Source organism: Alligator mississippiensis, chromosome 9 (genome assembly GCF_030867095.1).
Source record: "Alligator mississippiensis isolate rAllMis1 chromosome 9, rAllMis1, whole genome shotgun sequence".
NCBI classification, from domain to species: Eukaryota; Metazoa; Chordata; order Crocodylia; family Alligatoridae; genus Alligator; species Alligator mississippiensis.
In genome coordinates this window covers 71,100,140-71,128,031 of record NC_081832.1, presented here as the reverse complement: position 1 = coordinate 71,128,031, position 27,892 = coordinate 71,100,140, and the positions used below count along the sequence as shown (strand labels likewise).

The 27,892-nt window shown below is 44.3% G+C and overlaps 1 protein-coding gene across 1 annotated transcript; it reads left to right on the top strand.

Annotated features, from left to right (window-relative positions):
• The first annotated feature begins 14,460 nt into the window (after positions 1-14,460).
• Positions 14,461-27,112, top strand: CXCL14 (C-X-C motif chemokine ligand 14). Its single transcript, XM_006258695.4, has 4 exons — positions 14,461-14,746; positions 15,705-15,810; positions 22,940-23,047; positions 26,004-27,112. The coding sequence occupies exons 1-4, from the start codon at positions 14,683-14,685 to the stop codon at positions 26,017-26,019; spliced, it is 294 nt and encodes a 97-aa protein (XP_006258757.1). The 5' UTR covers positions 14,461-14,682; the 3' UTR covers positions 26,020-27,112.
• Positions 27,113-27,892: the final 780 nt, after the last annotated feature.

The following is a 27,892-nucleotide window of genomic DNA, read 5'->3' as shown; positions in this document are numbered from 1 at the left end:
TAAATAGCACGCGGGACAATTAAGCAGAAGGCAGGGCAAACACGTCCAAATCCCGCATTCTGTTTTCTCATGACACCAGTGAATCTCTTAAATGCAGTTGTTAGAGTCTGACCCCTGAAGACTAGCACCATTGTGTTAAGGATTAAAAAAACCTGATGTGCGAATAACTGCTGCCTCACCCTTGAAATTGTCTCCTGCAGCAGAAAATAGAACATAAAGTATGTTAAAGACCTACTTGTCTTATCTTGCTTCAGTTCCTGATGGGTTTGTGGGACAGGGCCATAAATTATACCTCCAAATAATGGTTAGGCATTTGAAAAAAAACAGATTAAGGCATCTCCTCTCCCATCTGGTCATCCGGCTAGATTCTCGTTTCGGTGACATCAATGTTAACGCTGGAGGGAATTACACACAAGCCCAGGACTGGAAAATTCATTCTCCTGTGTCTAAGGTGTATTCCCTCATGCCCCTGTTCCTTGTCAGGGGGTGGACGGGAAGGTCAGAAGGAAGTTTCCTTTAGTTAATGACGGATGCTATCCCTCGCTGTGGAGTACAGGAGGCAGCTCTTACTGATGTCCAACTGTTCTGCTCCTTCAACCAATTGAGGAAGTCACAATCAGGGGTGGAGAAGTGCTCCATCTATGCTGAGAACAGTACATCCTCCATGGTAGTCTCAGCTATGCCAGTGAGCTGATGGGCTGTGTAGTCTTAGCCAATGCAATGTTCATAGGGACAGAAATCGAAGGCCAGCCCTCCAGTAACTTACCCGCATTTCTGCAAGCTCCTACTTTATTGCCACTTCTGTATGTTTGATTTTGCCATTGTATGTAGGACAATCCTATTTGGTCTGCTCTCACATCTGCAGACAGGAAACAGGACTGAAATCCTGGCCACTCTGCAGGCAAAAATTGCAATTTCATTGCAAGTACCTAAATGGGTAGTAAGGAGAAAAAACAGATGAGATGCCAAAATACCCTTAAGCTTGTAACAGATAAGATTAACGGGATTTAGCCAAGGAGTTGCCAGATACTAATATGTCTATGACACAGGCAAGCAATGTACTTATTTCTCCCACTTTTGAGTCTCATTCAAACTCAAATGAAGTAACAGGAAGGCTCCAGTGATGTTAATGAGGCAGGCACTTCGTTCCTCTAAGGGATTTGACATTAACTGCCTCAATGCGCGGAGTGTGAAGCACAGTTTTTCAATGAATTTGCCAAAAAAGAAAGAGACAGCATTTCAGGGGATTGATACCATTCACAAATCCAGTTAATAGCGTGGCCAAAAAAAACCAAAACAAAACAAAACAGAGAATATTTTTAAAATATCAGAACACTAAATTTGAACTGAAAAGTTTCATTGTGCAAATGCCAAATCCTTCATGTGGACAGTTTCAAAACAAAAGTTGTCAACTTTTCATTTTAACATGGCTTTTAATGTTGTTTAAGAGTTGTCCTACCTTTCAAAAAGCATTTTTTTTTAAAGTTAAATAACCTGAAAAAGAAACAAACCTTTTTGTGGGTGTTGAATTAAACCGCATTTGACCCAAGCTGAACTTTTGTCAGCTTTTTTTTTTTTAAGCCAGAAAACCTACAAAGGAGTATTATTGCTTTGGTTTAATTTGAACTAAATTGTGTTTGTTTTTTTACTCCACTTGCCCACTAAACCATAAAAACCTCTCATTTGTCTTTTCACCTCATGTAATCCTTTCACATACTCACTTCTTGCATGAAAGCAATGCAGTAAAAGATGAATTATTTCTCCCAATCTGCCCAAATGATTTTTCTAAATATTGAAAAAGCAAAAGTTTAGCAGGAGGAGGTCCCATGTCACCAAGTGCTTGGTGGGCTAGGATGTATGTACAAAATGTCATCAATGAATGAGGCTTTAGAAGTGATATTCCTGCAATGTACCAGTTGCATCTACTTGCATCAGGTTAAGAGTTCAGAAAAGAAACAAGAACCTCTGTAAAAAATAAATGATGGACACTTTGACTGTGAATGATCACAGGAAACAACTCGCTGCTTAGAGGGAATCTCTTTCAATCTCTTCCACAGCAGAAGGTCCACTTGGGCAATGGGCATCAGTACCGGTTATCCCTCGCCTCCCCTGTATAAAGAATTAAATGAAAAACTGTAGCCTGGTTTGATATGACCCCTCAGAGCAGAACATACAGAATATGAATATAAGGTAATTTAAGTAAGATATTGTCCCAGGAAAGGCAGAAATAATGCCTTTTCCCACCTTTTGCAGCCAATACTCCCAAATAGTTTTCATTTCCAAACACTTACGTATAAGGGAAATTGTTTTCATGGTACAAATGTGCCTAAAGCTGTGTGGGCTGCATTCTTGCACTCAGTTAGGAATTGTTTCTTGATATTTAATCACAGGCACTATGTCAGAAGTCCATTTTCACATCCTGTCTGCACTTCAGAGGTGTTTTTCTTGTTCTTGAACTGCAACGACTGCACGAGAGGAACTTCTTTGAAGAACGAGCCAATGATTTCAATGTCTCTAGCAAAATCAAACAATCCCAGTGGATTATCACATGGAGCTTTTTAGGACTGCCATGGCCAGTCTTGTTGGATAGTAGTCCTTGGCACAGCAGAGATGAAAGTAGTTAGTTCCTGATAAACAGCAGATCAGAAGATACAGTTATGTGAAGTGATGGTGCAAGCAGTGGGCAACAAGAAAGAACAAATATAGCCAGGAACACAAGTAGGAGGGGCACAGTGTGAGATACTGAGAATGGGCATCCTTTGCTGGTCTCCTTGGCTTGCAGACACAGGCTGAAGCATGACCTAAACTTTCTCCGGTTGTCTTGCAACTTTCTGAAGAATTTCAGCTCCAGTGAAGATTTAATGGCTACAGTCTTCCAGAGTATTTCTTTATCCCTTTGTGTTGCTGGTGCTGGGTGTTCAGAAATCACTCATAACCAAAGAGGATGAGGGTTGGAAGCATGGGCAACTGGTGCCACCTTAGTTGGGGGGGCACATGCCCCCCCCCCAGTGACCTGTCAGTGACCAGGGAGGGGGTTCCCCCCGCAGCCAGTCTCGCCAACCAAGTGGAGGGGGGTCTCCCCATGGCTGATCATGCTGAGCAGGAAGCAGCCACAGGGCTCCTGGAAGTGGCCACAGGGCTCCCAGAAGCAACCACAGCACTTCATCCAGCACTCCCACTCTCTGGCCAGTACTCACAGGGGGTGCACCAGTACTCCTACCTGCCCCCCCCGCCCATCACCTAAACAGGGAGCGCGACCTGTCAGGGGGTGCACCAGTGCTCTTAGAGGGTGCACGTGCACCCCTGTGCACCCCCTATGCATCACCACTGGTTGGAAGTAAATTCAGGAGGTCACATCTAGTCCACCCCCTGCTCAAAGGAAAACCATCCCCAACTAGATCATCCCAGCCAAGGCTTTGCTTCAGTCCATGTGTGTGCAGTGTGAGCATCTGTGGTGTTTCAAAGTGGCTTAGTCCCTCAGAGCAACAACCCTTGTGGGTATCGTGGGCAAACTCACTGGGTCTAGATCTGTCTTGGGAAGCAGCAAAGCCACATTCACACATTGTTGCACTAGGACTAATCAGCTCACTGCTAATTCCCAGGCACAATAATCTTACTGAAAATTCATTGTCCTTTGTGTAGAACTAAATTGTATTAAAACTGAAGCCTCTTCCTTTAGCTCACAAACTCCTGGGGGTTGGCATTTTCTTTGGTAAGGGCTAGATGACCACAAAAGGATGATATCCAGAGTGGTGTTGCGTACTAAGATTTCCCCTGTATCACTTTGTTTGTTCTGTCTTCTTCATTTTGGGTATTCCCAACACGCCATTTACCCAAATTATAATAGCCCTGGGAGCAGACCTGCCACAAGAGCCCCAATTGCAGCACAGAGAGGGAGAAGGATAAGGCGCACATGTTCTTTCTGAATTCCAACTTGTACACGCTACAGAAATGCCTAGGCCATGGGGCAAGCAAGCACCGTACTGGGGGTGCACCCGGCTAGTAAATCCCTTTACAGCCATGGAGCAACATAATTCCAGGTCCATTTGTTACAGTGACAGCAGGACTGAGACACCTCCCGATACGTTTTGACCAAGGTGTTTCCAAATTGCTAAAGCAACATTCACCTGCGTCCTTGGGAAGTAGCCAGCTGCTGGGGACAGGTTGCCAATGACCTTTGAAAATGGTTTGGGAGCCAGCTTTTTCCCCCAGGGAGAACAGGGGATAGAAGCAGGGGCAACTCAATTGCTCCCAAAGAACAAAAGCTTGAGCCAGAAATCTCAGCTCATTCTTTGCAAGCGCCAATTCCTGCTGCTGACACAGGAGACCTACAACCTGAGAGCAGTCGTGCATTTTATAGCACTCTTATAATTGCACTGCCTCTTTCCAGAGCTGTTTTCTGTTTGCCTACCCCCTGGCAACGTACATGATGTGCCCATCTCCTCTATGCTTGCTGTCCAATTTGGGTTTTTTTCCTGGCATTTTAGATTATGAGAGAGTCACCCCAGGCTTATCTACACGGGCAAGTTACTGCACAGAAAGGTAGTGTGCAACTTAGCAGCAAAATTCCTACTCCACATTCATTCCCTGTACGAACCATCTTAGCAAAGTACAAGCTACTCCACTGGCGCTGCACTAACAGTGTCTGCACAGGGAAACAGCGTGCTATAAATTCACAGCCTAGCTTCCTCTGCACTAGTTCCCTGGTGTAGACAGGCCCTCTCTTTCGCTTCCGCAACCTGATCATCCTCAAGTCATGCCATTATGAACACGTGTGCAAAGCCACCAAAAGCAAACGGGGGTGCCCCTCTGTTTAACACGGGGCATTTGGACATGGCCTGAGGAATCTTGCTTGCTAGCGACAACATGGAGGAGGTGAAGGAGCTGTGCGGCTTGCCAAAGTTCAAAGCGGGTACAGAGTTTGGAACAACATCATATGCAATCTGTAGCATCACAGTGACTACAACACCATTTTTAAGTGCTGGTTAGGTTTAGGAACACATTATGGTCATTGGCTTCAGAATATGACCGATGTTTCTCTTCATCTGCATGCAAAGCCGGTGCTGTTGATTAGATTGTCTTTTAAAAATAGGTTTTAAATATGCTTTCCTGCCTAAGAGGAAAATGAGTGCATGAAACTCAGCATTCTTTACTAACAAATGCTGCAGTACCAGCAGAGTGGAGAGATGAAGCACCTATGCAGTCAAGGGGATTCAGGGTTTAATTAGCAATCTTCCAAAGGCGTATTAAAATACCAGAAGAGTACCGCCACAGAGCATTTTGCCAGTAATGAAAAATCCTTCCAGCGTTCATCGAAAGCTCTACCAAACTTCTTCACAAAGCGTGGAATTTGCTCCAATGCACAGGGCTAGTGCAAGCTGGTCTGGAAGTGCGTGTACATTTTTGTACTGGCCCTTGATGGGTGAATGGTGTGTGTGTGTGTGTGTGTGTGTGAGAGAGAGAGAGAGAGAGTTTCGAGCACACTTGATGCAAAAATTTATCATGAGAGCGTTTGCTCGTTTCAACTGCCTAACATCACATGAGATGAAGTGAAGTGATTTATCTCCATACTTAACTACTCTAAATTATAGTAATTGTACCTAATTGCTTTAATACTTTGTTCTGTGGGTGTTTCATTGCCATGGTTACTAGTCAAGTGTAAACAGTTATCAATTATCTTTCAAACAGAATATGCGTTAAAAACCCCTCCAAGACTATAAAGTCGAGATGTTGTTGAACACTGAATTCACACATGCAAAAAAAAACCCCTTTCTTTTGTAATCTGAAACCACAATTCTGAAAAGCTGGCAGATGTCTGAACGTTAGGAAGTTATTGCATGGTGTGGGGGTGATACAGTGTAAGAGTAATAGAACTGGAAACCTAATCAGTATAGAAAGTGCAGAGAATGATTCAGATGTGAGGGCAACTGCACCAGAAAGGTCCACGATTGCAGGTAGCATCATGCATGCAGTAAGCCAGCCACCCCCTGTGTGCACGTTTCTCTGAGAAGCTGCATCAATAATGTTTTCTGTACCGTAATTCAATAGACAGAGAAGTGGTTCTGTATTGCGTTGGCTGACTCTTGCAGTTGATCACCAGAAGAAGCAAAATATCTGTTGCATGGAAGCCTACAAGATTTCCTTTAGTTTTCTTTCTAGCTATTTTTGGGGGGAAAATAAGGAATAAATGATGGAGATAAAGAAAAGTAAATATTGGTATGGAATGCCATAAAACCCCAGTGAATAACAGGAGACAAAAAAAAATGTTCCTGCTGCAACAGCGCTGCCCAGTCGTGCATGCTGAGCAAGAAGTAGGTGCTCCCAACTGTATTTTTTTGTGAATGAACAGGCATGGCCCCTTGCTATTCAAGTGCAAGCACATCACATAGGGGCTGATCTGACTGCTGCTGGCCATGCACCTCACACTGTAAATAGCTCCATTAGGGAATGAAGTGTTACTTCATGTGGGTAAGGGTAGAGTAATCTGGTCCATGGGACTCTTCCAGATGGGCACCTCCTTCCCTGACCTCAAAAGCAAAAGCATGATTATCACCTCCACGCTCTGCAACATGTTGCAGCCCTTTGCCCAGTTCTTTGAACTACCAAGAAACTCCAAACAACCATGCTTCGTATTAATTAAGCCTGACAGAAACCTGCAACATTCGTGCCTAGAGCAGATCTTCTCTGCGTCTTGCACAGTAACGCTCATCCTCATCAAGGCACGCTAGGTTTTCATGTGATTTGCCCAGGGCTACACAGCAAGTCAATAGAAGAGGCAAGAACAGAGCAGCAGTCACGTTCGAGATTACGCCCTGCTCTGCTTAGCTGGGAATAGTAGCGATGTCGGGAGTTCATTTTCCTGCATTAGATGCATCATATTTTTTGCTGTTACATGTACCCGCGCCCTCTCTCTATGAACCTGGTCTTGGATTTTTAACATATTGTGAGCCTTTTCAAAATGTAGAGGGCATATTTAAGATGAGCAAAGGCTCCTCCTTCTTTTTAAAGGGAATTGGCATTATTCGATGTAGAAAGAGGCAGCCTGTAGTGAATTAGACCCAAGATTGCCCAATTCCCAATAGAAATGCTAAACCATCATCATTTGAAAAGTTTAAAGGGCCATTGGATAAACATGCCACAAAACCTTGAACGGCAAAACGTGAAGTCATTTGCCAGAGTCCCTGTGGCATAAGTGCAGTTTCGGTCCATGTTTATAATCTTCCCTTTGAATGGTGCCTTCTGTCCCACATCTCCTGGAAATGCAGGTGCTAGCTCTGCAGACGGTCTCCAGGAAAACATGGATGTCGGTGTATTTGAGGCAGAACAAGAATTTAGCTGCACATTGGAAATAGCCTCCTCTTCAGTCTTGCAGAAGTTCAGATGTATTGGTGATGTCGGTCCGTCTTTGGAAGACCAATATCTAAATCATGTGCAGCACTTGTGGACCTGACGCTGCTTAGGATTCACGCTGGCAGTGTCAGCAGAGAAGACAAAGAAAAAAAACTGAACCGTAGATCACTGCCGTCCTAAGGGAACCCTGCTTACATGTCTTCCACCTTCTTTCCCTTAGACGTGACTCTTCCTGAAAAGCGGTGTCTCTAAGGAAAAGGTTTCCTATTTCCGGTTAGCTTTTCAATCCCAATCGGACTTGTTTTCAGGGTTTAGCACAAAATAAAAGCCAACGGCCAGTCCAAAACTCAATATCCATTTCCAGGAGCATTATGTCAAGTAGGGACTGCACTCCTGGGTGAAAGTTCCCGATAAAGTTCGAGTGTGCAACAAAGTGGAGAGGTCAACAGCAGAAAAAGCACGCTTTTCCAGTACAGCAGCTGCTGGCAGAACTAATTATGATGGCTATACCAAGATCTTTCTCCGATCACTGGTAGCGATTCAGCACCCTACTCTGCCATGCTATTATGAGCCAGACTTACTCATTTAGAAGGAACAGCTTCAAGGACTGGTCTGAGATACATCACACCGTGCTGATTTGGAAACTACTCCTTCTGAGTGCGCTACAGACAACCCTTCCTGGTGAATAATTTAAGTCTATGAAGAGAGATGTCCTAAATAGCTCCCAAGGGAAGAGAGCAGTGTCTAGAATTTAATCTCACAATGGAAAAAAAAATCAAAAGAAAGCAATGGCTGCAAAAATAATACAACCCAATATTACAAAATGTAGCCATTGTGAAACCTTTACTGAAGGGAACACAGATGTTTTCCTTGAAATATGTTTCACGTTTCCAGAGGCAGAGAGATGAAATTCAAAACTCAGATTTCAACTTAGAATAGTTCAACTCAAGACATAACGACACAATAACTATTAAGATCTATGGAAAGCAAGGCCATTTGGAGTAAAAGATGAAAGCGCAGAGACGGCTGACTGAAGGCCGTTTGCTCGCTGCTTGGAGCTCAGGAAGGAGTTTTGTGATGTTGGTTTTCTCAGGGACAAAGACCAAATTCTTGCAGTCTCAAAAAAAGAGAAGTAAAGACTGTACGAGGGAGGGCACGGCACATCTCCTCTGCCACGGGTGGCACCCGAAGATGAACACATCACTGCTGCCTCCGGCAGACAGCAACAGCCATCGACACTTGCAGTGCAAGACCCAGGAAAGAGCGGACAGCTACAACCGGCACCGAGAAGACTTTTCAACCTTCCTGTTGAATTTCCTAGCACTTGCTTGGTTCTGCCTCTCATCTCAGGCAAGGATTTTTAAACATCTAATTTACTCCTTAGCATGTTGATCTGGATATAATTAAATGGGAACAAGCTGGTCCCTCTATATTGCTGTCGCAGCAGTAAATAAATCCCAATGGCATTGCCATTTTTACAAATATAACTCACGTATCAACTGGCCTCAGGCATTCACTGCCATTTTGTCTCAGCTGACTATTACAGGTTGAATATTAAATCTTAAAGGCCAGTTAGTCTTCCTCCAAACCCTATATCCAAAATAACCATAAATATCAGAAGCCAGTCATGCTTCAATAATATATTTTGATAACCACTTCCCTTAGTTCCCTTAGGCCTTAGGCTGCTACCTTTTTCTTCCATAACTGAAGCCAAGCAGAAAAGACACAGCAGCCTGCACTTCTTGGCGAACTTTCACTGGGGTCCCAGCCTCTTGTGAAGTCCTTGCAAATCCCTTCAGGTGCTTCCCCATCCTCAGCATGATTTCACCTCCTCAGAAGCATAATCAAGCCCTACGTTCAGGATCACTCCTTAAATGCTAACTCATCCAAGCAGAGCGCTTTTTCTCTACTCCTGCCAAAGTCAGAACACATCCCATTGTAAGGGCCACTTGTATAAAGAAGCGTTGCAGGATATTTTCTCAGGATCCTTTGACATTCAGCCCTACCTCTATCCGGAGTGACCAAGTAAGGTAATGAAGTCACCTACCAAACGCTTAAGAGGCCATCTCTCAAGCAAAATGTCTCCTAAGGCTACCCCACCGGTTCACAAGCCCTAGCCGCACCTACCCAGAAACCAGCCAGCAGCCCATTCCCTAAATTTCTCTGCCTCCTTTATGCTGTTTCTGGTGGCTTCATCTTAGGTTAAGTTGACAGCACATTACAAAAAGACATGCCATAAGAGGTTTTTTAGGGGCTTGAAGAGGATGCAATGGGATGGCACTGAAGCACCCCACTGGTGCAGTAGGATCTGATCCTAAGCCTGCAACTATGATTGGCAATTGCCAAATATTGCATGAAGGCCTGTATCACTGAGTACTCAGCAGACCCCAAGTCCCAGGGACAGATTGTGTGCTCAATTGTATTAGTGCCAGTCTGGACTAACTGCTCTGTTGTTAAGGATTTTACTGTTGATGGAGTTTGATCCAGCCTGCAGATCGCAAAGGGTGTTGATGTGAAGAAGAAGCGAAGGGTTTACATAAGGAGCTGAGCATTTTCTCTTCCCAGGAAATCTTTTTTAAGACCTGCTGTCTAGTGCAGGGTGATTTATTCCATTAAGGGTCGACTCCTCCAAAATGCAGTCGCCCTTACTCTCATCGTCATTGTGTGTGCCAGGATGCAAATCCATGGGCTTACAGCGGCAAACTGTAGTTGACCTCTTCAGTGCCTCTGCTTTCACCATCAGATGCTAAGCCCTGCCATTACTCCATTTGCCAGGGAGATTAGGACACTGAAAAGAATATTTAATTACATTAAATGAGAGGCCTGTCATCAGTGACAATGCCCCTCTAATTAGCTCCAATAAGACTGTAATATGCTACCAGTAAAGATATTAATATGCTCCCTGAGCCATTGTCAATAATACGTCCATGGATGTTAATACAAGTCACATATGCAAGACAGAGAGCAGTAGATGTCTCTTGGTCGTTATGGTATGAGTTTTGTAATATCCCCTTCATAGGGGGCCCAAACATGGGCTTAGTTGATAAGCCTTGCTCAGACAATCTTATCATGATTTGGGGTACGTTGAGTTTCATCACCCCCCCCCGCCCCCCACCTCCCACCCCCTGCCCCTCAGGGTGGTTTAGACCATGGCAGGAGGATTCCCTGTGCAACCAGAACTAGTTTTACAGGGACAACTTCGCTGCTATGCTGAGCATTGTAGCATCTTCGCTTTCAGTTGCCCTGCCCCATATTGGATGCCTATGCTCCTCCTAACTAACTAGAGCAGCTGGGAGAGGCAGTGGCAATGTCCTTCCACACCATATCCCACTAGTTAGGACACATCTGGGATGTGGGGGAGACCGTTTCAGATTTCTTCTTTGCATGAACGGACTGAAGCCCACATCTCCAACCCCCCCACCGCTCTTCCCTTCCCGAGAGAACGCCCTGCCCACCACGCTCTAGGACCCTGGTGGAGACTAGTTACCCCATAGCCTGGATGAGTAACCTGCTGGGCTAAAAGTGCTTTCATTTCCAGCTTCGCAAAAAGCATCCCTGTAGCCAGTATAACCAAGAGCTCCTCAACAACCATGGAAAATACCATCTACTCATATAAAAAATGTGTGTATTCCCGAAGGCATAACTGCTCTTTTGGAGCCGCAGACGAAAGACACGTGAAGCCACAATCAACATGTTTTTCATGCTCGGTTTGGCAATTGTTTGCACAAAGCAACTGAATCTAACCAAGTATTTCTGGAGCTGTCTGCCACATTTTATTACAATGCAGATGCCACAATGAGTCTTTTAATATTGAAAAGTATGTAGTCATTGTTATCTTTTTTCCCTTTGGCAAATCCAACAGATAACCCACCTTGGTCAGGATATCTTGCCCAGGCTCTCCGAGGTGACATGCTTTCCCCAGAGGATCGCAGACACAATCCAATCTAAGTGCAAGAAAATGTTCCCCCTTGCCAGGGTGCTAATTCCCAGGGCTCTTGATAATCAGAGATTCACCCCTTCCGCTGTTTCCTCGCAATCACGTTACGATGACATGAAGCTGTTTATACAATCTGCCCCTTTCTAACATGCCTTCCTATGGAGACTACTAGGTGTCAGACATCCTAGTGCTATAATACCAGCATTTCCCTCCCAGCCTTTAGCAAACAGGGGTGGTTAACTCAGCCCTTCATGCTGAACATCCCATCTTAGGCCCTGAAGAGAAGCAATTGAGTCAGTTTTGCTCCCCTTGCCAAGACTTCTTCCTCCTCAGGGATGGACTTCCTTGTATACAAGCAGGTCTTTAGTATTAATCTTTGGAAGGAAGGTGGGGTGGGCATTAAGGTGTACGGTTGACAGCCCAGTGGCCACGAGTTTGAGGCCATAGCAGAAACACTCATAGTGCAGCCCTATCAGAGTCCAACAACTCTATGAATTATGCTAATACCAGGACATGGAAAGGAAGGAAGGAATCATTGGAAAGGGGAGGGTCTAGACCCCTAGAGAGTTGTAAATGGCCAAACATGCTCTGTTATACAAAGGAAAAGTCACCTTAGTGCCACCTAAGATAGACATTAGCAAGACAGGCCTCAAGAACAGTGCTAGGGGATGACATGGACCATAGCAATCCCCTCAATGCTAGAAGAGGCGTCTCACCTACTGGACACACACATCAATGAGCTCAGTTCTTCCAAACCCACCAGAAATCATACAAGAGCAAGAGATTCACTCACTCTCAGCAACCCGCAAGCACCGCTTTCAAACGCCACCCTGCCTCTGTACTAAACTGACTGGTCCAAGCCCTGTTTACCAAAGCTCTTGCAAAACATTTATTAGTTGAGCTGGGTGGGAAAAGGTTTTCCTGTCCCATATGTTCCCCCTTTCCTTATTGCAATGAAACCACGGGTATGTTTGGCCAGCTTCCACGACACCGTCAGAAGTATTGTTGCTCTTAAGTCCAAAACCAGAGTGATGGCAAGGTGCCCTCAGGGCAGCTTTGCTTCCTCATTTCTAGGGTTGGGATGTGAAGAGTGAAAGTGGGTAGTGCTCCTGTGAGGAACTCTTGGGAGTACTGTGGAAGTGATACAGAAAGATCTCAAGACCCTTGAAAATGCCGAGAGGGAGACCGGCTGACCACTGCATCGTCCTACTGGCTACAGCAGTCACATAAGATGTGGCAGACTCAGGGTCAAGTGTCTGCTCCTCTTGACCAGGGACGTGAACATCACGCTCCTGTATCTGCTGACTGCCAAGCTAGAGAAGCTATTTATTTTAGTATAAATAATTAAATATTCATTGGGGTGTTGCTCCCACACCCCAGGTGTGCACCAGAAGCACCAGGCTAGAGTCTCACTTTCTCTCTTTTGCCCAATGAATATTTAATTATCTACACAAACTAGATCAGCTCCAATAGGAGAGACTAAGGGAGACAAAGACTGATATTATACCCTACTGGTCACCCCTGAGCAAATGCATAATCAACATATTGATAGTTCCTGATCAAAAAAAACCAACCCAGTAACATTGGAAAATTCCCAACCAGCTCTAGTTATTTGTTGAGTGTGAGCTGTAGCAAACAAGGGCTATCTATCAAGGGGCTGGGTGTTTCGTCTTGAGAGATCTCTTCCATATTCCTCAGCCTACACGGGTTCGGTGTCTCATACACACACACACGTGCCCAGATACACTCCATTGTCTATAGGCAGCTGCTCTTAGAAAGGAAGTAAAAGGAGGCATTTGCATTAGCAAGCCTGCCGGAGATTCAGAATGTTCCAGCCGTGTCAGCACGTCTCACATGAAAAGCAACACACAGAACAAAATTACTGCCTTGTGCTCAACGTGCAGTGTGTGTGTGGCATGGATGTACTCCTCGACTTGCCAACGCCCGAATGTGAAACAGGCTCCAAATGAGGGACGCAGGAATAATAACAATGCAGGCAACTTGAAATGAAATGAGATAACATCAGATTGAGGAATACGTGGGTTTGGAATCAAGGACGTTACTGGCACGTTCCTGTCTGGATTAGGCATTGCAGCCTGCTCATGTCGGTTTTAACGTTCATGACGATCGTTACGCTGTACGGTTCAAGCCATCTGACTCGGCGCGAACACACGTTTGCTACTGTGCTACTTTGCAAGAAGTGGCCTCTAAAGGGGCTGAATAAAAAGAATCATATATAAAAATACTGGTAGTTGGGCAGTGTGTGTGTGTGTGTAAAGTCTGGTGTGAATGACGTGAACTGAAGATCAGGGGAGGCACTCATTACAAAGCCCAGAACTTTGCATTTAAAATACATTTACGATCAGGGAGCCCGTGCACCTAACTCCGATCGTAGCACATCTCATTTCCATCTCCAGAGTTATTCTGCTGATTTTAAAGAAGTTATTGCGAGATCACAAAGGTGTATCAGAGACTGAAAACTGGTCTTGCAGAGAGAATGCACAGCGGGTGTGCGGAGAGTAAGCAGTATATTGCTCAAATGTGCCAAAATACGGAGAAATTTCTACCCCCAAAAGCCTTCCTATCAGAAATATGCCATATTTAAACCCTGTACCCCTTCAGTGATTATTTTATTCATTTAAAGCATTGAATGTCACTTAAAATTTGGCAACCTGGTACAAAGGAGGCACTAGTTCAAGGAAGAAAAACTTACACATCTGCCCCAAACTTTCCCTGAAGCCTCTTATTCCTCACCGTCTTTTCATTACCAGTGGGAGTTTCTGAGCACAGCTCCCATCTCTACCACTCGTTTGTGTCTTATAAACCATGAAAAATGTAACTCAGGCCATCCCCAGTAGTGTACCACTGCCCATGCAGTGCCAGGGAATGCCTCCCAAGGGTGCTCATGCCACCTGCCGAGGGAAAAAGAGCCTCGCCTGGTTGGCAAATGCACAGACAACCTGGTTCCCTCACCTTCCACCCTCCCCGCTCAAATGTAATATCGGATTTTCTCTCCCCTTTCCTACTCTCCAGAATAAATCCATCAGCTCTCTTAGGCAGGCTCGGTCTCTGTAAGCCTCTGTCCCCTCCCTCCCTCCTTTGTGTTGAGAAATTGCAGTGAGTCGTTGAGTCGCTCTGCATATTAATGAGTTCGTAGCAAGGGCAGCAGGAGCTGTTTTAAAAGAGGACAAGAGAAGGAAGGCAGCAGAGCTCAGACAGGAGCTGTGCCTGAGCAGGCGGCAGCAGCCGCGACAGAGAGGAACCCAGGCACCCTCTGAAGTTCCTCCCCTGGCAGCATCCAGCCCCAGCATCAGTGAACCCGATCAAAGCCCAGAACCAAGAAAGCACACGAGTGAGATCTCTCTGACAGCTCTCTAGGTACCTGAGGTCCTGCCATGAAGCTCCTGACAGCAGCTTTGCTCCTGCTGTTCCTGGCAATGTACTTAGCTAGCACAGAAGGTAAGTTTGCCTATTAATGTCTCTCCCCCATTTAAAATAATTTCAAACGAATTTCCTTCTCGGTACTTTTGGCTCACTCCCTGAAATACTTGTAATGAGGAGTATTGCTCCCCTCAGTCAGTCAGGACAAGGATTTGATACGCTGAATCTTTAAGGGGTGCAATATTGGTGGGGGGGTTTTAACGGTGCCAGCTGGGGTAAAACATATAGGGCAAAGTTCTGCCTTGCGTTGAACTGAATCTATCATCTGACTCGATGATCTGTTGAGGTCCCTTCCGATCCTAGCATCTATGAATAACCCAGAGGACCACTTTCTGCTCGGTGATTCAGGAGCCTATCGGGAGTAACAGCTTTCAGATGCAGCTATCCCTGATTTTTCGCTGGTAAAGCGAGGAGAATTTAGCTCAGTGTGGTAGTGTGGATTTAGCTGAGGGCAGAAACCAGGTAAATGGATTTTCTAGTTTTGCCTGAAAACGATCGGTACAAATTTTATCAGGCTCTGAATGAGCCTTTCTGGATTTGTGCGAGTGAATTCAAGTGCAAGTGCCTTTCTCCTGACTTCTGCTTCTAAGTTTCCCAAAAGTAGAGCGAGACAGCGACAAAGATGTGCATTCAGCCCTAAACCAGATGGTGACTTTTTTCCTTTTGCATGTAGTTTAATCATAGCAGGTGCATTTTAAAAAGTCAGCATTAGCTATGCTGCAGTCTATTTACCGTAGCACGGCATCTGCAATACTTTCCTGTATGTTTCTCGGGGAGTTATTAAACTTTTCTCGGGTAAATCTGAAGGACAAAGTGACCCTTTTAACCTCCGCAGGTCTTTGAAGCTTAACTTTTTTCTATAGGTTTTTAAAACCTTGACTTCCAGCTTGCACTAGCTAACAAGAACAGAAAAGTTTAGCTGCATGCGGGCAGCAGTAAGCTTTGTCCACACACGAGTAAATCCTTTCTCTTGTAGGATCAAAGTGCAAATGCTCAAGGAAGGGTCCTAAGATAAGATTCTCTGATGTGCAGAAGGTGGAAATCAAACCAAAGTATCCGTTTTGTGAGGAAAAAGTCATCATGTAAGTTTTTGTCTGTTCTTTTCTACTGTGTTTCATTATACCACTTGAACTGCATCCCTCTTGTTCACTTGTGTTTTAACCTCCTTCTTTGCTAGGTTTTATTTTTATGATTTCCTGGTACACCGATTTCCAGCATGTTTGGCGCAATAAACTATGTATCTGCTTGAACAAAGCCCCATCTATAATTTTTCAATATAGAAGAATCTGCTTGTTCCAATACATTTCTACAGAACGGTATTGCCTAGGAGGGTAATTATTAGTTTAACAAGAGATGGGGATAAATTCGACTCTCAGATGCATTGATGTAAATCCAGAAGACTATACTCAGGTTACTCTGGATTTACCTAGGGAGCGACAAATGAGAACAGAATTAGGTATGCAAGTGTTTCAGCAGCGAATAGTCATCCAAATCCATTGGCTCAGATTTTGGTCTCAGTTACATCCAGGCAATCCCTTTGTCTTCAGTGGGGTAGCCTGGGTAGGAACAGATGGCAGAATTTTGTAATAAAACACGACCAGCATCCAGCTTGATTGCAATGCATTGACCAGTGCTGCAATGAAATGTCAACTAAAACTATGAATGGGAAAGCGCAGAGGGCTGTGGGCGTCCATCTCTCTCGGGATCAGGTCAATAGCATGTAGCTCGGTTTCAAAAGATTGGCGTTTCTCAGGTTTTACACATCTGGTCTTGCATATTGCAAAAGCTTTGAATAGATGCTGCACAACACAAATCAGGATATGTGACTGCATAAGGCCTGGGAAGTCAGAATAGCTGAAAGACCTATTCTATCCCAGGGAAGAGAGGCAACATTTACACATCTCCACCACGAAGGCCAGGTGTCTGCTATCTGGCATTGGTTCTTTATCAGCAAATGTGACCAAATCCACTTCCTTAGAAAGCTGCTTCAGTAGATCATGATGTGGTAGGGACCTGACTCTTCACCACGATGGAGCAAATCCTTCTCTCGGTTGCACCAATGCAAACTGGAGACCAAATTGCATGCAGTTATGTAGATTAGGAGTAGGTTCATTGGCTCCAATCTTGCCTGCCTTGAAATCAGCATCCAAATGGCCAGCTGGATGGACAAGGAAAGGATCCAGGCTCTTGATTTCACTGGAGTTACTCCAGATTTACGTCAGTGTAATATTTAATCCAGTGTAAATTGCACACCTCTATCTTCAGACAGAAACTGGTCTCTGCTGCCCAGACTAATGCGTTTATATTTAGCTCTTGCTTGCTGGAGCTGTTCTCTCTTCAGTGTTTAAACTGCAAAAGGGTGGCATGCGGCAAGTGGCAAAGTCAACTTTCAGGTTCCCGATTAGTCATTGGAAATAAATGTGTCATGCAAATGTTTTAAAAAAGCCACCCTTTGAACTCTGGGAGGGATTAAATAAACAGCACTGACTTCTCAGAGGGGAAGAAGCCTCTGGAATAATCTCTATAATCAACGGTCCTCCACCCAGGAATAAGCCCTCATTTCTCACTCAGCTGTTGCAAACATTTATTTCTATTTTATGTCAATCACCCCGGGGCTAACAAAAAGATGAGTGCAGCAGCATTCAAAGCTGCCGGAGAACTTCAGTCTGAGCCTACGAGTTTTGATTGCCAGCTAGGAAAGCAAGCAGCAATGTGCTTTCCCTGAAGCAGGCTGCCTGCGGAAGCTGCAGGGTGTCAGGAAAACAAAACCAAGCTTTTCTAGGATAAGGCCACAAGAAACGTCTGCCCCAAAGCCCTGGAAGCACAAGCCACAAGTAGCAGGCAAGGGGAGAGAGGAAAGCAATACGTATAACGTAGATCTCATTCATGCAACTTTTCACCCGCAGTAAGAATGCTAGGGAAACGTTCAAATTACGCCGTGATTTTGCTAAAACGTATTGCAAGAGGGGGCAAACTTTCAAGCGGGCACTGATCATCCGGAAATCAGGCACATTTGGAATAACCCCATCTAAATCCTGGGGGTTACTCTGGGTTTGCATCCGTGTGCTGTGACACACTTGGCTGAGGGAGGCTCTCAGGCTTCGGTGAAGTGCCTTCCAATTTATACCAGCGTGGGAAGAGAAGGCCCACGTGTTGTAAATAGTTCATTTGCTCCCTACCTCCTTGCGGTCTGAAAGTCAGACTAGACAGGAGTGGAAGGCTGCAGCGAGACGCACAGCGATGGATACTGGCATTTCACAACAAGGGGCTGAAAAGTCAGATTGCTGGAGATGGCTTTGGCGGGGCGGCAGTGGGGGTGGCCCCTTCCTTTTCAAACAGGTCCGGAGGAGAAACTGCTTCCCTCTTCCCCGCTAAGGAAGTAGTTCAGTGATTAAAGGACTGAACCCAGATGTGTGAAACTCATTTAGTTCCCTCCTAGGCTCGAGGGGACCCAAACCCACATCTCCCACCTACCAGAAAGCTGTCCTAACCACCAGCAGAAAGCTAGGTGATGTACCCTACCATTGCAGTGGATGAGAAATAATTCATTGGGCTAGATGGAGAGAGTAAGCAAGAATGAGTCTCTTCTTCTGAAGTAGATCCACTTTCTATCAAATACATAGCCATTGAGGCAGAGACCGAATGACTCAATAGCTTAGTGTTGAGGATGCTCCCATGTCCCAGACCATGAGCTGATAAGCATACAATTTTATGCAACATCACACAGCTTTTAGCAGGAGAAAAATCTACTTCAGAAGACGCTGGTGCCCCATGAGTAGGCCTCTAGCCATGGAGATGGGAGATCTATGCTCAAATCCCTCTTCCAAATAAGGCAGAGGAGGGATTTGAACCTGGACCTTCCATGCAGATGGTGCCCCAAGGGAATAAGGAGGTGTAGCGCCCTGTCCAGCATGAGGCCTGATCTGGTAGGTGCGCTCTGAGAAGGCCACCCTGTAATTGAGGCAGGCAGAGGAACGTCTTGCTTGTGACTCTGTCCAGGCCCCTGATGCTTGAGGAGCTCAGTCACATCAGACACAAAGGGGTGGCCATGTGAACACATAGCAGCCTAAACTAAGACACCTTTACCAGTGCACACATTGGCACTCCGTAAGACAGCTTCCTAGGCTATAGAGCATAAGGGGGGACAAGGCCCATTTGTTCATCCTGTGTTTCGTGCAGGAAAGGGCTGACCTGGGACCTAACTCCAAGAGATAGCCTATGGCTGCGAATCCTAAGAGAAGGGAGACGCTTCCATTCCTAATAAGCTTTGGCTCTCTAACCTCCCTTCTCCTGGCATTACCTCCTGGGCAGCTCTGCACTCAGCATACTGGATCCTATTCCTAGGTACCAAAGGGTATGTCTACACAGCAAAATGAAGGTGTGGTTGAGACACATGCTAGTCTACCCGTAGTGGCTTCATCTAGTTAGTAGAGGTACAGACAGCAGTGCAGGCTTCAGCATTTGTTAGCGACCAAGCTGCAAACTCTCCAGAGTCCATATATTGGTTGCTCGATCATGCTAAAACCTGTGCTGCCCCATCTTTACTGCTATCCGTAGCATATACTCCAGCCACACCTCCATTTTGCTATGTAGGCATGCCTAATAACAAGGTGTCACTATGCACAGCCTATGTAGCCTTTCCAAATATAGGGCTTTAGCCCTGGGTTTACAAAGCCTTAGGACTCCATATAGGAAAAAAGACAGCTCAATTTATCTAAGAGCCATTTGGGATTTTGTGCAGTGATTGTGTTCCCGATCTGTACAGGCTGAGTCGGATTCAAAGCTGTGCTATCCAGTTCATCTAGACTAAAGGCTAGAGGATGGCTTGGACCTTCTTCTCATGGTCCCAGTTCTGAGGTGGGCAAAGCAGCTAGAAGCTGCAGCCACCTAGGATCTCCCTTAAGGTAAACTCCTAAGAGCAGTAGAGGCAGCACATTTGCCTGTTCATTGTGCTTATATAGGGGTGGACATGCACCCCGGCTGTTCTTGACTACCAAGTCTTGGAGCCATAGTCAGTCAAGCGTACGTTAGGGCAGTCGACTAGTCCCTGCCCAACCTCAGAATCCTATGTGTCATCTACCCTGTTTGTCCAGTACCTCTCCATCTTCAGGGTGGTACGTGGGCATCAGACTCATTGCAAAACTGTCTTGAAGTGAATGTTCCAGTACATACGCAGAGACCTCCAACTGAGAGGCACGTAGCTAGCTCTGTACGCACAGGCTTAGTCATAAAGGCAACACCTATTTGACTACACTGGTAGAGGTGTTGCCTACACAACAGCAATGATCCACCTTGCTGTGCCAGGACTCGCACACACCAAGAAGAGGTAAAGCTGCAGGACAGAAGCAGTTCTGCTCCTTGATGAAACCTGTGTTTGTGTCTACCTCCAGCTTACAGTCATCAGAGGTGTAAAGAGCAGTATCTAAGCACATCTGCCACAAAATGGGTAACACTCCAAAAACAAACTAGTGCATCCAAGTATGTTTTGATCTGATGACATTACCCAAATGTCTTGTACAAGGATTGATTCGTAAAAATAAAGATTAGCCTTCAAGATCATTTGTTGTCCAGCACAAAGTTAAGGCGGTGTAACTCCAAGCAATAGAGTCCACATTTGTTATAAAGCAGTGTATCTTAGTCTTAAAAATCCTTCTGTTAATCTAGGTGGCCAGATAATCTTGCTATGGATGGTAATGCAGTTTGGTAATAAAGTTCAATACAATTGTCCTTAGTCATTTTTTGAAGCACAATTTGACTCTGGTATTCAGAGGCATTGTTCATCTTCTTGTTTAGCCAATGATTTGGTATGAATACGTATGGTACTTCAGAAAAGTATAATGAGCCATGTTCATACATACAACCCCAAAGCCACAGCCAAGATGGCAGCTGCTGGATGAAATAGTGTGCTCCCGATCTTGACACCCTCTACAGGCCCTCAAGCAAGGGCCTTGCCTAAGTTAGTAGGAAATTGTCCCATATCGTCAATACAAGGAATCTGAGTTGTGGAGAAAGACATTCCCTGAAAGACAATGTCTAATGCTTTTGCATTATTTTATACCTGCTTGGTATAAGAGAAACTCCACAAAATTTAGCCACATCCCATTACAGGTTGAGGAAAAATATATTTAGCCCCTTGGCTCAGGGGGCAACTCCAACCCAAAATCAGCCCAGTAGCTATAGGCGACAAGTCATATTTCCCCCAGCGCTGATTTATAGAATAAGTCAAACATTTCTTGCATGAAAGGTTCCCCATGCCCCTGTCCAGAAGGGTCCAGTTTGGGGAGGAAATATTGTGCAAGAGAAAAACTCAGCATTCTCAGAATGTTCTGATTTACTGTCATATTTTCACTGGAAATTCATATTTTTTAAATCAATTCAAACTGCTTTAGTTTACCTGCAAGCAACATGTTCCTGCTACAAGTCTTATTTCTGGAAAATAGGAAATCTCTATAAGAAACAGGAAACATAATATAGCTTGAAGAATGGGAAATCAGTCCCTTTCAAACTCCTAGAAATTAAAACTTTGAATTGAAAAGAGACATGAATCCTTGCTGGAGAGATATTTTAGTGGACCAGCTGCATAATTGGGATAGACTGAAACAAGCTTTTGGGTATCACAGTGCTCCCACTCAAGTCTCTGCTATGTTATGCTATGCTATGGATATGCTATGCAATGAATTTTCACACATTTCTAGAAGGAGCTTCTCCTGGTTTTGACCTGCTTCAGTAGTTGGTCAGTCAAATGTTAATCTCAGCAGCTTTGTGATGGGTTGCTGAAAGTTAAATGCTTAACATTCAGACAAAGGGCAGAGTAGGAGGAAATCAGACAGGGCAGAAAGTCCTGGCTTCCCTGCCTGTCTAGTTCCAGGATGAGGTGACATCAGTCGTTGCGTGTTATCCCTCTGGTCCTACCACAAGCAAGGCTGAGCTGATAAGGCTGGAGGTAGCCCTAGGTGACAGCTTGTCTTGCACATAGCTTATCTTTTTGGGGAATCCAGAAGCTTAAAAAGTCCCAAGATACTATTACATAAATATTACGGTGGACAATATCAGTGATCCAAATCTAATCCATGCATGCGTTGTCTTCAGTGGGACTGTTTGCATGGGCAAGGAATGGTCATTTGGCTAACAGTCAACAGGCTAATAGTGGAGTAAAACCACTGATTCAAGCTAACATGCAAAGCCTCAGTTGGTATGAATTTGTTTGGTTCCCCTGATGGTCATAGAGCTATACTGATTTTCAGCAGCTGAGGGTCTGGCCAACCGTTACTGCTGTGAATTGAAACACACCCCATAGATTATAAATCATTTTTATCCTTCCAGTGCCTATTTAAAAGTTTCTTTAATCCTGGCACTGGATTCACAACCCAGCCGCAATACCTTGCTCCAGGTGAGCACTTTCAGACAGATCACAACTCCTCCAGTTGATACTAGGCGAATTTTATTCATATGCAGCAATAGGAAATAAAAGCAATGGAGGCAAAGCAAGATTACAACATACATTACCCAAATTCCCCAGTGCCTAGCATATGCACAAGGCAAGTAGTGTGTCTGGCTGGTACATAAATGCCACCTTGAGTTTCTTTGCTTGAATGTCTGATGTCAGCAAACTTGGAGGTCAGGGATCAATGCCAACTTGCTGTTGTGAAAACTCCTCCTTTTGAATTCTTTCTCCTCTGATGACTCTTCATTTCCAGGTATCGCTGATTGGTTTCCTTGGGGCCATCATGCTGTCCATGTTCTGTTTTGCCAGCCAAAATCCTATCTTCATAAACCTATCACATGCACACACCTTAATTTGGTCATTTTATTTCAAACTGGATATCCCAAGAGTTTTTGCAAAGTAGGCACCAAAGGCCTGGAGCCAGGCTTATCTCTATTGTGAAAATAAGTTTGGATGCTTTCAGTTTCCCAGGATGTGTATGTCCATTGTCCTTGAACACCCTGTCTGCCTTAAAGGTTGTGAACCTGTGTGACAAACAGGCTTTTAGAAATCAATTAACCCTTGCCATTCCCTTAAACTGTTGTTCTAATACAATATCTCCTTTACCTACAAGCCAGTTCCTAAAAGCAAACCTGTAAATATCATTTTCTAGCCATCAATTAGCATCCATGCAATTTACCTACAGACCAAGCAAGACAGGTCTACTTGTTTCTTATGCAAATTTAAATGACAACAAATGCAAGTTATTTGTGATCTTTCCATTTCAGTGTAACAACGATTTCACGGTCCAGAAGTGGACAGTACTGCCTGCATCCCAAACTCCAGAGCACAAAGAGATTACTTAAATGGTTCAAAATGTGGAGGGACAAAGGCAGGTAGGTATTAAGCACACTCAGCAGGAGATCCTTTGGTTTCCTGCAGGAAAGGAAGTGATGTCGGGTTTGATACATGGAAGCAGAGAAAAGTAGGTGGATTAGTACCTGCACCCTTCTTTCCAGAAATACAGCTCAAATGCCAATCAGACTGACTCATCTGAATTGACTTGTTACAGAGAGTATATTATTTGCTGACTGGGAGCATTTTTTAAAGCATCACAACTTGCAGGTGAAAAATAAGGTACCAGATTAGACTATTAATAGATTGAGATTATTACTTCTCCTGTGAACAATGAATTCAACACACCAGAGTCACTGGATGACAAAATTTCATCTATAAATAGATGTTCTGGATGCAGCTTTTCCCTTAGTTTAGAATTAGGCTCTTCTGAATGTCAGTATTGGTTATTCACAGTCAAGGACTTTTTTCTATAATGTCCCCAAGGCTCTTTACAGACGATCACCACCTTTCACAGGGAAAGCAGATCAGGCCAGTAAAGGCTATACTTGCCCAAGGTCATACCCAAAATCCCGGGCAGAGCTGGGAATAAAACTGAGGTCTCCTGGTCCTCATTCTTAAGCAGTAAGCACATTTTCAACAGCTTTTGGTTCACAATATAACAGTCCATGCCTTGGCTGTAGGACATGCTCCCCTTCTGCACTCCCACCTGGATTTTTCACAAGCCGAGTCATCACGTTTCAACAGAAAATAAACACAGATTATCACTGTCCCTTGGACAATGTTGTCTGTATGAATAATTAAAGGGAATTATTAATTATCCAGCTGCCTGACTCCCTGTGACTTCCAAAGGCAGCAAGTTGTGTCCTTGCCCTCTGTGCCTTGAATAATCTTCCCCTAGGTAAGTAGGTCCAATGACTCCTTGGGGCAGATTAGCAGCAGAGGAGTGGAGTCAAGCTCCATCTCTGAACTCCAGAGAATGTCCCCCTCCCCAATGTCTTTTGGCTGGAAAGGAGTATAAGAGGAAGGGGGTGCTCTATCAGAGCAAGGAATAATCCTGATAGGGGAAAAATCAAGGTCCTCCCTACCACGCTTTCCAACCACTGTACCCCTCAGCTCAAGCACTATTGGACTAAATTCAGTCGTTGCTGAAGGTCCACATAACCCGAAAGCACCACCATGTGTGGGACGTGGGCATCTCCCTTCAACTGTGGCATGATAGCAGAGGTTGATTGCATGGGATCTTAATAGGAGCACATGGGGAAGAGCAATGAGATGCATGCCGAACCCCCAACACTGGGTTCTGGAGCAACAGCAGTAGGCTGACCCATGAACAACCACACTTGGAATTGCACCAAGCCCTGACCTCAGGATTAGTTTCCCTCTCTTCTCACCACGTAATTCCTTGTACAGATCCTATTTACTCAGGTGACGTGGAGGCAAGAGAGAGAACCACGCTCTACCTGTGTAGGCCGCTCCATATCCCGAACTACTCTAAATTGTCTACAAAAACATTATTATATGTGTGCAATGGGACATCAAGCAGTAACATATCCTGCCTTATCTCGTTTGCTGTTTCCGTTACAAATCTGCAGCTCTAAGGATACCCATTTTTTCAAGGCAAACGATTAAAGCACATTAGCAAAGAAAAGTGACCCTCATCTGATTGTCTGTCTTTTTAACACTCAAGATTAGAGTCTTCCTGCCCTTTGAACCACCAGGTCTGTACATGCAAATCATCCCTAACTGCACAGAGGGCCCTTAGTTAAAAGTTCCATTTCTTTGCGGCCTGGAAACTATCAGCAATATCTGTAATCTCACAAAATTGGCAGAAAAGGAATCAGAATGAAAATGTAAAGCTTAATAGCATGTAAAGATTTAAAGAGCAGCAGATTATTTTCATAACAGCTGGTTGTATAAGGCTCTTAATACAGTCTCCGGGGAAAGAGCAACTGGAGAGCATGAATGAAAGTGCATGACAACAGATATCAGATGAAATGTAGAGTAAGTCAAGTGCAATGAATGGCTTAGTCATTTAGCAAAGGTATGGCATGCAGAGACTCCACGGGCTTTGAGTTAGGCGCGTCTGTGTAGAAACTCCCCGCCTCTTAAGCAGCAATGTTGCAGAGCCAAATCCTGATCCTATTTGAATCCATGAGTTCTCTTTCTGTCTTCCATGTGAACAGTCCTGAGCTCACAATACAGTCAAGCAAAGTTACCCCCATAATCCAGTTCCCTGAGCCAAGGCCAAATGTAAGCTCTTGCTCAGCAGTCCTGTTTCTGGATGGCCTGCTTGCTACCGCAGGGGGCAGATAGCCAAGCTGAAGAAAGCAGCAGTGAATGTAAGGGACATCCCTCTATGGTGATTTTTCTGCCTGACTACCTGCCAAGCTCTGCCTGAGCTGTTTATGGGCCAGTAAGTAAGCAGTGTGCATCATGAAATGCCAACTTTCTACTTACTTCCCCCCACCCCAAAGGCCAGCATTAAAACAATTAATGAGTTGTGCGTTCTGCCCTCACACTTACAAAAAAGAAAGCACATTCAAACTAAGCCTGCCAGAGGTGCTACAACTAACTCAGGAGGTTTGCCTCATTGTGATCAAGCCATCATTCATTGCCATAATCACACTGCATGCCTGAGGTTTTTCAGCACTTTCCAGGGACGCTAGCAACATATTTGAGATATTAGCTAGGGATTTTCCAATGGCAAAAACATACTGTTGGGTGCGGGTGCCCTACTATTAAATGTCCTAGTAATCCTTTCAGTGGCAGATCTTTCTCTTCCCAAAATGCTTAATGGAAGGCAGAAGTGTCAAGTCGTAGACCTATATTCTGATTTATCTTGCACTCATACACATCTCATGGGGCTCCTCCTGATTCACCTGAAATCCAGACTTTGTCTTCTAGCATTTTATTGTCCTGAGGGTGAGGGGAGAAGGGCTGTTTCTTCTGTAACCAAAGAGATTGAAGTATTTTGCTCCCTCTTTTATTTTTCAGAGTTTACGAAGAATAAGAGGCAAAAGCTCAGTGGCAAGAATGGAATAGGCTCTGCAAAAGATTCTCTCTCTCACACAGACATAAGACACAAATCTATATTATTATAAAGCACTTTTTACCAAGGGTCAGTTTTTACATTTTATAGCTGTCTGTGCAAAAGGCTTCCAGATTTCATAAGTGTCTCTTGCACTTCCGATTTCATACCTGTCTGCTTTGTACTGAGAATGGGAAAACTCATGCTTTTCATTTTAAAGAGATTTTTTTTGTATCGGTTCATACGTCACTATGATTGCAATCGAGCTTTATAAGCTCATTAGATGAACAATAATATTTGTAAGCGGTATTATACCATGGTGTCCCTTGTCCTCTTGCATTGGGAAAGCTTTAGTGCCGTGGGTAGGGTTACTAGTAGTGTGCAGCTTCCACTGTTATAGGGCTATGTAGGGACTTGCTGTGTGCCTCTGAAATGTAGTGGGGTATGAGTGCAGTAGTGAGGCTCCTTAACAGCTCTCATCCACTGGGAACCAACATTGCTCTGGACCTCTTTAACAAATCGAGGTTTTGCTGCAGGGTGAGATGTGCAACATGTCCCAGGTAATGTTTTCATATACTAGAAACCATTTCTAGAGCAATTTTATTACTAAGGAACGGCTTCTTCTTCTTCTTCTTCTTCTTCTTCTTCTTCTTTTCAAGAAAAATTTGCAGCTTCAGTACTGAAATATTTTAAGCTTCAAGAATCCTGTGTATGATTTCCTAGATTTGTAGCAAAATTCTTTAAATGGTACCTTTTTATGACAAATCTGGTAGGGCAAGCATATAAAACCTATATCTGTGTTTTAGTCACAAAGCAACATATTCATTATTTTGAATGTAATACTCCAATGTTAAGCAGTGCATTCCTCTTTTTAAAAATGAAATAACAAAACTACCTTCTCATGTGTAAATATACTACAGGAAATCTCCCTATATTATCTTTCTGTATAATGTATTGTACTGCTAAATTATCATATGCTATTTAAATGTTTGAAATATTTAGAAAGTTGCATGCGGATTTCATATTTCTTTCTAAGACAAATGGAAAAATAAGTAATAAAATATATTTAAAAATGCTGAAGGCTGTGCTTCAACTTCATTAAGACGTTACGAAACGCAACCTGCCTCTAATGTGTCAGGTTTGGGTTTTTTCCAATTGAGGTCACATTGGAGCTGAAAAAAGCATAACCAAGTAAGTGAATGAAGATTAATAGACAAGACAGAGCAGTAACACTGTGGGTAACCTGAAAATGTCACTCACTGTCCAATCTAACTCCCATAATCTTTGTTGGAATTAGACTCAGCCAAAAGTGATTTACATTCCTTGTTCATATAGCCGCTGGTCCAGACACTATGAAGGTCTTAGCGAGTAGGATGTTTCAGGATCAAGCAGCCAAACTCAGATAATACTGCACAATAGTGTAAATGTAGAAGGTTTTTTTCTTCTGATTGGAAAGCAGACTGTTCATAAAATCTACTTGCAAGTCAGGCTTTGACCATAGTCAAGAAACATGTAAAATAGCAAGCAGCTACAGCACAGTCCCATGCTTCCACCGCGGCCATTACCGCCTGGCTTTCTCATGCATTGATTTCCATCTAAGAGACTCGCACGAGTAAGGCAAGCAGGACCAACCTTGCTACAACAAAGCAAACATTTGGGTTTTCCAGTGTTAGGTGCAAAGGGCTCACAGCACAAGGGAAAATCCTATTCCCCATTGAAGTCAATGGCCAATGATCTCACCCAGCCTCACCTCTAGCCTGGAGGTTTGGGCATGCTCCAGAGATGGAAGATCCAACCCATTAGGGTGTCAGCGGTTGCTATGTGCCAAGCTACTCAGGCCAGGGCACTTCTGGGT

Excerpts from the sequence above, each read along its gene's own strand:
- CXCL14 (XM_006258695.4), top strand. The coding sequence starts at position 14,683 with ATGAAGCTCCTGACAGCAGCTTTGCTCCTGCTGTTCCTGGCAATGTAC. Across the intron at positions 14,747-15,704 it reads GTACTTAGCTAGCACAGAAG|GATCAAAGTGCAAATGCTCA; the intron begins GTAAGTTTGCCT and ends TTTCTCTTGTAG. Across the intron at positions 15,811-22,939 it reads TGTGAGGAAAAAGTCATCAT|TGTAACAACGATTTCACGGT; the intron begins GTAAGTTTTTGT and ends TTTCCATTTCAG.